Source organism: Ruditapes philippinarum, unplaced genomic scaffold, assembly GCF_026571515.1.
Source record: "Ruditapes philippinarum isolate M1 unplaced genomic scaffold, ASM2657151v2 ctg32_1_1_1_1, whole genome shotgun sequence".
Lineage (NCBI taxonomy): Eukaryota > Metazoa > Mollusca > Bivalvia > Venerida > Veneridae > Ruditapes > Ruditapes philippinarum.
The window spans coordinates 620,456-635,409 of NW_026860502.1; the positions used below are offsets into that span (position 1 = coordinate 620,456).

General features: G+C 30.5%; 1 protein-coding gene across 1 annotated transcript; it reads left to right on the forward strand.

Moving 5' to 3' along the window:
* The first annotated feature begins 136 nt into the window (after positions 1-136).
* LOC132760380 (uncharacterized) lies at positions 137-14,250 on the forward strand. Its single transcript, XM_060752367.1, has 12 exons — positions 137-797; positions 1,355-1,539; positions 2,161-2,315; positions 4,019-4,173; positions 5,164-5,288; positions 5,637-5,781; positions 6,110-6,186; positions 7,914-8,084; positions 10,805-10,922; positions 11,290-11,346; positions 11,826-12,010; positions 12,634-14,250. The coding sequence occupies exons 1-12, from the start codon at positions 782-784 to the stop codon at positions 12,883-12,885; spliced, it is 1,641 nt and encodes a 546-aa protein (XP_060608350.1). The 5' UTR covers positions 137-781; the 3' UTR covers positions 12,886-14,250.
* Positions 14,251-14,954: the final 704 nt, after the last annotated feature.

Sequence of the window (14,954 nt, forward strand, 5' to 3'; positions counted from 1 at the left end):
AAAGAGTTTGTTCATTAGATAAAATAACAGGGAAACGTCTCCTACAGTTTATGTATGGTAAAGAGCTGATTAATATAATCTGTAATCAATGCTATATAGAAACTTGAAGTGGCCTTGGGGTTGACAATGTGAAGGTTACCTTAACAGGAAGAACCTATTGTATTAAAACACGAAGTTATTAAATCTTTCTGCCAACCACTTTACATTAAACACAGCATTAATTGCTTGAACGTGTTTCACAATTATCGATATGTGATGAAATGTTATGAATGGCACGGCACCCCGGGACACAATTACATGACTTATTTTAAACGGACATATCACGGTGGAATTGTGTACGACAAATGCAATCCTTGTTAATGCATTGTCACTTATTAAAACAATAACTGAATATATGATTGTGATGGAAATAGTGTAACAAATAAATTCATTACCAAAGCCATTCACAGTTCTAAATGAAGCAAGAACATGATAGGGGTCTTGCATGTTTATCGGATGGAATGCTACTAACTTATATCTCAGCAGCATTCATTCAGATGGTTATTAAAGTGTGAAGAAGGACCTTATAAAAATATATGTATTTGAACTATATTAGTTATCGTGAAATAGTTAAAACCAATCACAACATGATATATTGGTTTTTATTGCAATAGTATTTGCATATTAATATAAAGAAGAAAGAGAAAACATTCATTATACTAAGGAAATATTAGCTGATTGGCATTCAGGATTTCAAAGTTGATTGAATGCTGAATAAATAACTTGATTAAATTTCTTACAAATGGCAGGCACTGTGGGTATGTATTCTTATGGTTCACTTTTTTGACATTTTACATTGATAAATTGCTATGTCAGGTAAACGAACGATAATATAATATTTTGTCATTTTCCAATATGAATTAATGTACCTCTTCATGATTGCAATGGTTCAAAAAGTGTTTCTATGACATAAACATGCATTTTTATATCAATACATAATTTCATCCTTTTAGTCATTTTTAATATTTTCTTTCATGATTTAATAAAAAATTAAAAAAATATCATTTTAAATTGCTTTGAACAATCGTAAAATATGATCAGTAAAATATATTTTATGTAAATTTATTTATTTAACAATATTGTTTTTGTATGAAATCAATCTATCGATAAATTGCATTGTGAGTGATTTAATATTACTTTGATGCCATTAAAAGAAATTAAAATTTTTGACTGTATATGTACTAAAAAATTAATAGCTGTGTCAACTTAATTTTTTTGACTATTTGACTGTTTTAGACGTTAAAATCTTCACAAAACAATTTACTTTTGCCCCTTTTAAAACATAAACATTACGTTTTAAATTTTCAATTTCTAGCAATTTCGACGTTGATTGTTTTACTGTCCAACAGTGAGCGGGATATGGAAAACCTTTGGAATACATTAGGTCCATTAAATGATCCAATGGGGAATAAACACGAAGTTGATCTTGCGTTAGCCGTACATGATGGTAATTTTAGAAGTGCTTTAATTGATGACTGGGTAAATCAGTCATTCACAAATGTAAGTCAATTTATTTTTAAGATAAGAATACAAACTATGAAAACAGAGGTCAACAAAAATTGCAAAACAAACTAAATTTACTGCATTCTTTAAAAAAAATGTTGGTTGTTATTTTAACACAAATAATTAGTATTTGATTTTATTGAACGTGTTATTTAGGTAAAGTATCATACCGACATTAATGAATCTTGTTTTTAAAATGTTTAAATATTGCTTTTCTCAAAATTAACAACGATTTATTGCATGTCGTGCTACAAGATGATTAAATTCAGAATCTTCCATCATGAAACATGCTTCGAAAAACCATGAAAAATACCATAACGTGAACTTTTTCAATAACTACAAAAACAGATAATCTATATATGAAATGCTGATGCCAACTAATCTTAATTCAGATAACGAATATTTCTAGCCACGAAAATTGGTTTGCAACGCTGTATATGTTCCCTTTCTTAGATTTTTCTTTGCGAAAAATATTTCAAAAGTAGCATTTGTCATTGTTTCATGCAATAACACACTTATTATCAAATTTTAACATTTATCGAGAAAAAAATAGCACCATTAAATCTGATGACGAAGAATTAACCTTAAACTACAATCTTGTTTTATAAAAAATTGTAGATATATATTCAAGGAACAAACAAGTTTGGAGACATCTTATGGGAAACAGAGTTTGACGTCACAGGGAAATCATGGACGTTGGATTCTTGGCTTTCTAATGGAAACATCCTAACAACATCATCTTTATTACCTGGCACACAGGACACAACATTTGGGTACACTTAAGAAACATAATTGTAATCCTATTTCATCCAATAAAAGTTGGAACCATTTATTTGGATTCAATATCATTAAACAATTATTTACAAAATACAGAAACATTAGGTGACGTGGCAATTAGAGCCTTGTTTATTTCATTTATAAAACATTAATTTAACTGTAATAAACAATACAGCAATAGACAACCTGAAATAGTCATAATCATGATGATGATTTATAAGATGTAGGTGAGGCATATTTAAATAAAACGAAAGAAAACTTCCCTTTTTTTCTTACATGTCATCAATGTCCCCCTTAACATACCAGCTCCTTAGAATTTTCATAATTATTAATTGTAACAGTTTTTGGCATGTCCTTTCCCTTTTTTCCGCCCTTATGCCATCTCCTACGTTTGGTTCGGTGCTTCGATTCTGGGCGCCATGCAAGTGTGACTGGGTTGTGTAGGGGGTTGCGTTCTGTGAACGTCGCCTTGCCTTTTTTATCATTTTTTTTTCATTTTTGTTTTACAAAAGACAAAGATAACATTAAATGTCATTTATATGTATTTTCGGCCGAAGGCTGGTCTGTTTTCAGTTTGATTTCCTTCATTCTAAGATAGTTCTAAACAAAAATATAAGGAGAATACTTATAAATGTCAAGAATAGTTCTAAAATAAAATGTACAAGATAGTTCTTTAACTTTCTAATTAAATTGGATTTAATCAGATATTTCAGATCTCATTACCTTATCTAGTGAACAGTTTATTTTACGTAAGAATTTACTGAGTTTATTTTACACAAGATCTGACTTTTTAATTTGGTCCATAATAACGAGAATTATGTCAGAACCTGTAAAGTACCCTTAGTTTATGATGCTCAATAAGTGTTTCATATAATATACAAATACAAGACATTTATATAGCGCAAAAATGTATTAAATATTCGATTGCGCTGTACATTATTAAGACTATATACACATATGCTTGATCAAGACACTCCCAAACCCAGTCTCTCGATGGCACAGCCAATCTACAACTCTAGTTGAAAAACAGTCCAAACAAGTATGTTTTAAGTTTGGCCTTAAACTGATTTTCATTGGTAATGTCCTTCAGATAGTCTGACAATGAATTCCACCATTTAGGTCCCACAATAGCCAAGGATCTATCAGCAAGTTTTGAATTTGTTGATGGTATATCAAACCGAATGTGGCTAGATGATGAGGATCTCAGTCTTTTCCTGTACTGACTCTGGCATTTAGTGAACAATTTACGAAGATACAATGGAGCGGTGCCATTTGCAACACGAAATACAGTCACAATAACTTTGTACATGATTCTTGCTCGAATTGGAAGCCAATGGAGTGATTTAAGAATTTCAGCACTGGATTGATTATTGATGTGTTCAATTGATATGATTTTTATATTGTTTTTTTTATATAATTGCATATTAAGCAAGTATTATAAAAAAATTGCCTTACCGACTGCGTAGATGTTGGTGAACGAAATTGCATTCACTTCGCGGAACACGACAGATTTGTTTAGGAACACATACATCTTAAAGTGTTACATTTTACAAGATTAAAAACCCTACAAGAATTTTTTTTCTTATGGAAAACTAAGAACTAACATATGCGAACTAACATATGCAAGTTAACCAGTTTTACTTCGGCCGAATATCATTTCTTAAAGATACTTCTTGTTTCTTTTCATTTCGTTTTACAGTAATCAGAATTATCGGTTCCGTATAAGTCCGTCGGGTAGTGCAGATACATCATGGTTTGCTGTGACTTTCACTGGGTTATCATATGGACCATTACCACGGATTTTTGTTCCACGTTCACCAGACGTTCCTTTCAGCTTACCAGCCTTTATTGATGGTATAATTTAATTCTTTAATTATATGTCAACCTTTTTAATTTGGCAATGTCAGTTATAAGTGTTGAATATAAAATGTCATGATGATACGAGGGCTGTCCAAATAATTCATGAACAACCACGTTTAAATACATACCTCTCAACGTGCTTCTATTTTTTTCCTGATATTTCATACGCTATTGTTAATGAACATACCAAAAACTAGCGGGGTATTATATATTTGATTACACAGAACAAATTACAAAACTTCGTGGTATCGCAATGCGCCCCACGCTCAACGTCATAGTTACGTTATTTGGCATTATGTCAATTTGTCTTCTTCCTGTGTGTATACATGCACTTATATTTTTTTCTGAAACTTTTGATTCTGTTCATGAACAAAATTCATGTGTACTAAATAACAGAGTCCGTGGCTGAGTGGTTATGATCGTTGTCTTCAAACCACTTGCCCCTCACCGCTGTGGGCACACCTGTACAGTGTTAAACCTTAAAAAAGAAAGAAAGGCATTCTTTCTCACACCTCGTTTAAGAATCTATTATAGGAGTATGAAAACAGCTTAATAATGTAACTTATTATAAAACTATTTCATTAGATATATCTTTATACCCTTTACAAAATAAAGTTAAATCGTCGTATTTTATCTAGGTGTCTTTGTTTTCGCCACCCTCTTGCAATTTTCCCATTCTAGAATTTTAAAAAGCTATGTGGCAGCTGTAAAAAAGTACTCCATAGCTCATCTCAATCTAGTTATATTTCTCTAGATCTTTGATTCCAATACTTTTGATTATACTTTTGAGCACAGAAAACCGCTTAAGCCGGTAATATAGATGTTTCACGTTACATCAGCTGAGACCCAACTTTCAATCATTGATTTTTCTTTTCATTCCTATTGATCCAGATCGTTTTTATTCTTTTAAAAAGGAAAAGAAAATATTATATTTCGAACGTTTTGATGATATTTTTGAATAATTACCAAAGTTTTTTTTTTAAGGAAATCTCGGATGTTGGAACAAAGATATGTTGCTCAATGTACATCTGATGTTTTCTAATGACACCATGACCCCAACTGACTGTATTGCTGCATGTGTTGGCAATGCAAGTACTGCAATTATAACTGTGAGTAGATAGGTGTATTCAAGTGCATGTGTATGAATATTTAACCTGTTTTGTACCTTTTGAATAATTGTATGATGTTTTTATACAAGGTATGACATTGATACGGTATTTGTTTTATAAATGAAGAGACAGTTACATGATTGTTTTATTGATTCCAATTCTTTTATTGTTAAAAATAAAGCTCTGTTTAAAGAAGGCTCTAGGGGATGCTGTAGTTTCTATTTTCTTTATTGCTCATGAACTGACTGCGATTTTCAATAACGAATTTGCCTTTAAATGAAACATTGGCATGTTATTGCGATTTTAAATGCACAGGTTTTTTATGACATGAATCCTGAATTGATTCAGGTGGGGCAAAACTGCTTTTGCGCAGACCTGGACCCATTAAATCCACCAATAAATAATGCCAGTAATTGCTACATTTTCTGCTCATCAACCATACAACTATGTGGTGGATTCAGCGACAATTTTGGTAATGCGTATCATATACAAGGTAATAAATGTATGATATGTGTGATATTCTTGATATAATAAATTTGCAATATGAAATTGATAAATACAAAATGTATTTTAATATGTGTGGTCTTCTCTGATGTGAGTAATAATATTAAGAAAAATGTCCGACTTCACCAGATATTTTCCATTTCCTTTTCACATATAATACAATCACATATAATACAGTACTTTATTTATGAAGAAGAAAAAAACAAAAACATCTAATTGCTATAAACTAATTGATAAGCGTCTTTTTAGGCAAAAAGAATATGTAATTGAATGACAAGGATTTATGAAAAATTTGTCTTGTTCTTTTCTCTATTCAGGCCATTATCTACCAGGATATATCAACATTAGCTTATTGTTCATGAGTTCATACGAAATAAGTTCAAACACGATTGAGGTATGTAGTCAAGTAAATGCGGCCATAATTTCTTTTAAAGGAGCTCCACTGAGGTCCAAAAGCATAAAAACATAAAATTTGAAAATATTACAGAGATCAACAGAAAAAATATGAAAAGGATAATAAATATACACTGAATTCAATTGAAAACCAATATTGAGTGCGATTCTCAAATATATTTGTTTTAAAAGCGTTACAACGCTTTTCAATTTTATGTCATTTTGCAGTAAATAAGTATAATTATTCTGGAAAAAGGAGTGAGCAAATGATCTGAAATCGCAAATTTTTGGTACAAAATGTATCGATTTTTATCATATAATATGAAAATCAAAAAAAAAAAAAAAAAAAATTTTTGGTCTCGTCATTTAAAAAAATCTCAGTAGAGTCCTTTTAATAATAAACGATTTTTCTTACGCTTTATTTAAAGTCCTTTGATAGTTTACATTAAATATAAACGTTGCATGATAAAATGATTATACGTATCAAAAAGGGTGCATTACCTAACCGACCAACTTGCATTATAGACTTTTAATTACTATATGTAAAATTGCTTGTCGAGAGATCATATATATATATATATTATGCTTGAATTATTGTTCTGTAATAAATTCTTCAAAATAATTGTGTAAAGAAGTGCGCCATTGAAAAGCAAACAATGAATTCAAGTGTGAAGCAACATGTGTTGCACATTAAACAACTGCTGTCTTTTCATAGAGGTATTATAACAATTATACCAAGGTATGAAATCAATTAAGTCGGATTCTAAACATTCGTTGGTTTACTTCAGCTGATAAAAATCAAAACCTTATTGCATATTATATCCAACACTTAAACATCTTTTAATCTAGTGGTGGTAAATGAATTTTGACTTTACAACACATTATAACAACATAAAAATGCACTAGTCGGCCAAATTTTAACAGAATTAAATCGTGCAGCACGATAGCTCAGCTCAACACTTATCAAAGACCGTATCGCCAAAAATTACCAAAGGTTTCAAAATTTATTGGCTATCGACATGTAAAATGTCTTTGGCCATATTTACAATTAACATATATGGCAAAGACAGACATATTGTATAATATATACAAAAGCATACAAACATCATATAAAGTATTACAAAAATTAATATTTCAAACATTTAAGAAACAGTAATATTTTCCAGGGTATTGTTTCTCAACTTATGTATTTAGCAATATTACATATTTTTTTCTTGTTCTTAGTTGACATATAACTATTATAAATATTCTTACTAGGCCAAGATACATTACAATGATATTTAATTCTAAGATTTCTATATTTACTACAACAAAACATTAAATGATATTCATTTTCAATTACATTTTGGTTGCACATTTTACACAATCGGTTTTCTCTAACTATGCCACTATAACGGCCTGTTTCAATTTCTAAATAGTGTGAGCTTAATTACCAATTACGATTTTTATTCGGAGAAAGGACCAATCAATCAAGATATTTGCATGTCATGACATTACACTCTGTGACTATCTTTTGACTATCTTTAACAATAATTTATTTACATCATTAGATAGATATGTCTTATTATTTACCTTCCATACTTAAAGAGGGTATTCGATGTATAAAGGCATGATTTAATACTTTGCATTGTATTGAATCATTACTATAATTAGTTAAAAAAAAAGGTCTTTGTCACATAATGTCAAAAACTCTTTACTGTAACGTTTTGTTTATATTTTTTACGGCAGATCGATGTTTCTGAAATATCTGTAGGCAATCAGATTTCTCCTGCTTTTATATCAAATATCTCGGTGAAAGCTATTCCACTTGATCAATATTCAGTTCAGTATTCAACAAGTAACTGCTCGCACCCAGGTGGAAATATGAAAGATTTATCATTTGATGCTGTAACGACAAAGGTATGTAAGCAAGTGTTTCCTGAGCCTGAAAATATTTCAACTCATTTTCATTTTATTTTTAAATCATTCATGTATCTTCAACTTCTTATCATTTCATAAATATCATTTGTCTGATTCGCGTTATTCTTAATAGGCTAGAATACTTTTATTTTGTAAAATAGTTATCATTATACAATATTATTTTTTTCTAGATAGAGTATGATATTGTTTTTCCCACATTTTCACATGGTAGTTTACCTGAACAGACAATTATTATCAGTGTTGCTATCGAATGATAATACATATATAAATATTCAATATTTAGACAGAACTTTTTCTGTAGAAGAAGTAAAAAATAAACAGTTATCGGCTAGTTTTCTTTGTCGGGTATTTGTGAAGATCGATTGCAATCAGTAATTTTTGGCTAACAATGATTCGTCTATATTTCATTTGTATAAAGATTAATGTTACAATATTACTATATTTTGGGCAAAAATAATGAATTCTATATTTGAATATTTAGGATAAACTGATACAAGATTGTTTTCATATAAATGCGAATTAATCTAATTAGGGCGATTAATCCAATCTTGCTAAACAGTATTTCAGCTCTTCCAAAACTGGAAAGTGATTGTAATTTTGAATCCAGTTATGATTATATACAAGAAAGGCTCTGACTTAATACGATTTACCTTTCGTCCTCTTAGATCTGAAACAGGCAGATACAATAAATGTCTTCAAAGAATAGCAAACCATAAAATTAAAGATGAGCCATGTCAACATGGCCATCCCCCGCCGAATGTGTTTGCTCATTGGAAGAATGTATATGAAGTAGAGCAGAATAATTCCATTTTAAGAGGTATTTTGGTAATGAAAACTGATGGCTATAGTGATTACAGATTTGAAACCTATGCACCTATGAAGTTTCATGTTGATATCTCAAAGGCCTTTTGAGTTATGCTCTGGACAAAATTAATTTTGAAAAATAACAAAGGGCAATAACTAAACAATTATGCAGGATAGAGTTATTGTTCTTGTGCATTGCATTCCTCCTCAATGAGATCCATCCAGCTATGAAGTTTCAAGTTGATACCTCAAATACTTTTTGAGATATGCTCCGGACAAAATAGTATGAAAAAGAACAAAGGGCAATAACTCAAAAATTGTATAGAGAAGAGTATCATTCTTGTGCACAGCATTCCTCCTCAATGAGATCTATCCACCTATGACATTTCATGTTGACATCTCAAACACTTTTGAGTTATGCTCCACTCGGGTGAAAAATTAAGTATGAAAAATAACAAAGGGCAATAACTCAAAAATTATAAAAGGTAGAGTTATCGATCTTGTGCATTGCACACCTTCTGAGTGAGATCTATGCACCTATAAAGTTTCATGTTGATATCTCAAAGGCGTTTCGAGTTATGCTCTGGACAAAAATTAATTTTGAAAAATAACAAAGGGCAATTATTCAAAAAATATGCAGGGTAGAGTTGTCATTTTTGTGCACTGCACTCCTCCTCAATGGGATCCATCCATCTATGAAGTTTCAAGTTGATACCTCAAATACTTTTTGAGATAAGCTCCGGACAAAATAGCATGAAAAAGAACAAAGGGCAATAACTCAAAAACTGTATAGGGAAGAGTTATCATTCTTGCGCACAGCATTCCTCCTCAATAAGATCTATCCACCTATGACATTTCATGTTGATATCTTAAACATTTTTTGAGTTATGCTCCACTCAGGTGAAAAATTAAGTATGAAAAATAACAAAGGGCAATAACTCAAAAATTATGAAAGGTAGAGTTATCATTCTTGTGCACTGCACACCTCCTGAGTGAGATCTATGCACCTATGAAGTTTCATGTTGATATCTCATAGGCTTTTTTGAGTTATGCTCTGGACAAAAATTAATTTTGAAAAATAACACAGGGCAATAACTCAAAAATTATGCAGGGTAGAGTTATCATTCTTGTGCACTGCACTCCTCCTCAATGAGGTCTATCCACCTATAAAGTTGATAACTCAAATATTTTTTGAGATATGCTCCGGACAAAAATGTCGGACGGAAGGACGGACGTACGGAAGGACGGACGGACGGAGACTATTACTATATCCCCCGCCGCCTTTTCGGCGGGGGATAAAAAAATAATGCTTTATATTTTCGTACAAGTACACTTGATATTATAAAAGTCTACTGATCTTGTACATAATTATATTTGTCTGATTATTTGTACAAATATAAAATGTTTTCCTGAATGAAAATATTAGATAAGAATGGTTTATTTCAACAGTTTGTTTAACTATTATCCTTTTTTGCTTTATTTTTGTTTTCTTTCGCTTATGTTTTTAATGTTTTTACGAAATTCATGTTGAAAAAATAATTGAAATGAAATTAAAATAAAGAATATGAAATAAATTTTTTTTTGTATAAATTGTGATAACTTAGAATGATTGATATAAAAAATAACGCAATTCATTTCTCTGTCTATAGTGTATTTTGCCCCCCCCTCCCAAAAAAACAAAAAAAACAACAACAAAAACAAACAAAAAACAACATATTTTTAATTTGTACAGATAGTATTGTACACGTTGTATAATACCTTATTTATATCGAACATAGAACATATTCTTGACAAACACAATTAGAACTTCAACTATGCCAATAATTTGTTACATACATGTATATACGGGTATTTTAGGCAAAAGTAACTTAATATTAGATATAATTAAATTTCAGATATTTGAGGGCGACGGAAGCGTTACAAGTGTTGATATTCTCATGATTCGATGCTTACAAATTCAATTTGTTACTATAATTCCAAATATTGTTCACGTTCAACTTTGGGGTCCAGACGGTAATACTTCAAACTTAATAAATGTATCTTAAATTGTGAAATACTCAGGATATGTTAATCATTAGAAATACTTTGAAAAGAGTGAATTTGTTTCATAGTGCAATACATTTTGATTATGATTAAGAAGTTCTGGCAAGTTCGGTTTCCAGTTCGGTAGTTATCAGTATCTATTATCGCTTGATTTGTTTCAAATGTTTCATTTTTTTCATATACTTTTATTATTTTATATTCCTTGAAATTCTACACTATATAATGATACTGTTTATATAATTTTAGATGTTTCAATGTTTTTAATGTTTGATATTATTGTTTTTATACAAGTCACATGCCTTTAAATAATCAGTCAAACATTGTTACACTTTTTTAGTGTCATCTGAACATATAATAGCGTCTGCACTAGTGATAAGAGGAACATCAGAGGCAGGTAGGCTTTGTTATCTTCTTGTATGTTCGGTTATGTAGGTCAAGTTTTATACAGATATTTAAACTGAAAACGTTTGTTTGAAAATGACGCAAGTATTACTATATCTGTGCAAATCTCTTAAATATATAGTGTAAAGCAATGTCGCACACATGACATTCTCTGAAAATATCACCCAATCCTGCTCCCCTATCCTCGTCGATCAAAACCTGGTAGCAAAACGAAATTAGTACATATACAAACACACAAAGAGGTATGAACCTACAAAAAAAAACTATTATATAATATGATTTTATGACACATACAAAACATTTTCCAAAATGTAATTATTTAAGGTCAATTTTTGAGCGTTTTGTATTTCATCTGCCTTGTATTTCTTAATATCTTGGCAAATGACAAGAGACAGAACATTTTACCCTTTTCAAATTCAATTATCCATTTTAAATTCTCAATATATCAAGTGGTTTTTATTTTTACATCAGTAACAACGTCTAGTTCCACTACATCTTTAACAACAACAGCACCGACAACAACAACAACATCAGCACCAGCAGCAGCGACAACAACAACTGTGTCAACTACGACAGCATCAACGAATACAAGTAATTCGGTCTGTTATTGTCCGTGTAACAGTTCAGATTTAACACTGACAGACGAACAGTTACAGGTAAACACAGTCTGAATGTAGATATAATTATGCTTTGTTAGTAAAAAGATTTCTGTCAAAAGGTACAATATTCAAACACAATACGCATCTCATATTATTTACAACAAGAACCTGAAATGGGAACTGTAGGTTAGGAATAAATATAAAGCTTATGTTTTTGTTAAACTGATGCTTTCCTGATTCTTACATAAAACTGTGAAGGGGTATCTCATAAATGATAAATTTGCACATTTCTCAGTTATTTTTTCATTGTCAAGTTGAGCTGCATTGACTGTATATTCTAAAAAAATGACTGATAAAATCGTGATTGACGTACGACAATAAATATTGGATAATGTTGGAGGATGAAATATAAATCTGCCTAAAATATAAAAGGACTGCCCCACTCTTAATAAATTGAACGTTATAAGTAATTTCCAAAAATAAATATTTATTATATAGAAATTTCCATGGCTCACTTGAGTTATCATTCATGCGAATTAAAACATAAAGTTCAGGCAGAATTAGGGCAAAATATCAAGATGGTTTGACTTTTACCTGTTCACTCATGAAAGATACTCTTGGATAGGCATAATGTCACTTTTAACTCTTTTAACTTGTAGCATTTATTTTGCATTTCAAAGGACAAACTAGACGAAATAAAACGCAATCTCACCATGAATGTTTCAAATCTTTCTTCAAGAATTCGAAAGCTAACAAGTGCCGAGGACAAACGTGTATCTGCTGTAAGCATTGGATATGTCGGTGTTGGTATATTGGTAGTGATCTTTTCTGCAATAGTCTTTATAGACTCATCATTGCTGTACAAAGACATTAAGAAATTTGTGGACAACATTAAGAATGGAATTTGTTGCAAAATAAAACAGAAACATTAGCATAGTGGTAGATTTTCAATATAAAACATATCAGTAGCTTGCAATGTTTGTTTGTTTTAAGAAACAATTGTAAAATAAAAATAGTCCGAAGAGGTGTCTTTCGTAGCCAACGGGAATGAAATTGTTGAGCTGTTTGAAATTTAGAATGAGGTTACAAGATTGACATTTAGAATGAGGTTAAAGTTTGACATTTAGAATGAGGTTACAAATTTGACACTTAGAATGAGGTTACAAGTAACTTATAATAATGTTACAAATTTGAGATTAAGAATAAATTCACAAGTTTGACATTTACAATGAAGTTTCAAATTTGACATTTAGAATGAAGTTACAAGTTTGACATTTGGAATGAAGTTAGAAATTTGACTTTTTGAATGAGATTACAATACAATTTAGAATAAGGTTACATTTAGAATGAGGTTACAAGTTTGACATTAAAAATACTGTATTATCAATCACACGCTAGTATGACAATGAAAGTATAAGTAGGCAACGACGATGTCTAGAAATTGACTGTTGAACATATGCACGTGATTCAAAAGGCATTCTTTTACTTTTTACTCTAGAGATGGAATGGCACATGGAACATCTATGTCGTAAAATATGTAATAACAACTAATTCATCATCTGTGTAGAAACAAAGAATAATTGTTTTGTTTGTTTGGTTGTTGTTTGTGTTTTTAGTGCGTGTACTTTTTGTTATTATGTCCTGGCATATGCCTTCTGTCCATAGTCTGCATTATTTGCATTTGTCAGTCAGTACATATTTCAAAATTTTACGTGTATAACTATTGATAACATTATTGCAAAAATTAAATATAGATTTATATTCGTTCAATACATATGTTATAGTTAGAATATTTTAACAATCTATTTCTCGAATGTAGTTAACGTAGATTGAGCGATTACAGAAATATGTAGTTTGATATCAAGTACAAAAATGTAAATGATGGCAACTGTAAATGTAAATTGTTTGATATTTAATGTATAGTCTTACAATTTTACAGTGACATTTTGATCTATTGTAACATAATATCTGCTTGACGGATGTTTCTCTCCATACTTCAAAGGAAATTTTTTATTGCTTTCCATATTGTCTTCATGGCTTCGAATTTTCTGTAATTTTCTACATAAACGGTTCTAAGAGAAAATGAGGTCATTATATTCTGATAGATTGCGTGGTTGAGATATATTTTATTAAAGGTCGATATCACAAATTATAACTGAAATCCTAAATAATGCTGTAACAGCCATAACATGTTCATTTCAAGATGAATTGCAAGGGAAATGTTAAGGACTTTTAAATTAAATACTTTAGTGAGAATGAAGAAGAGTCTTACGTATAGTATATCTGTGTACAAGATGAATTAATAAAATGACTTATATCATTTTGTTTGTTGTCCATAAATTTTCTCATTATATTTAAGAGATTAAGCATCAACGTCTGCAAGAATAATGGTTTGATATCCATTGTTCTTTTAAAGGTTTTCAGGTTTATATTAAAGACTTAGTTTCAGTCATCATCAGCATGTACTTAATGTTTTGCAACTTAGTAACTTAGCTTGTATTTTATCTAATAAAGAAACTACATGACGCATTATTCAATATCTCCTATTTTTGAATATCAATACATTACATTCTAACTACATACATGCGTAATTCATTCTCTGATTGGTAATTGTAATTGAATACGCGTTGTTTTAGTAATGTATTTATTCATTTTATATGAATTTCACGCGGTGTTTGTTTTGTAACGTCCCAATGTCGCAATCTTAGTCCTTGTGCTAAATTTAAACAATTATCGATTGATAAATATAAATCCGTTCTACATTGAATTGATCTCCAGAAACGCTTTGAACGCCGCCTTTCCTTGTTGATCTTGTTTATTATATTTCATTTTGTTAGTGTTACTGCATATACATATTTTTGGACCTTCAGGATCATTGATTCGAGCACTTTAAGTTTTGAAAATTGCCTACCGCTTAATACGGTGCTAGGGGTCGTGCTATTTTGTTGTGATTAATGTTTTCGAGGGGTCACCCTTTTTCCAGACGTTTGTATCACTAGTT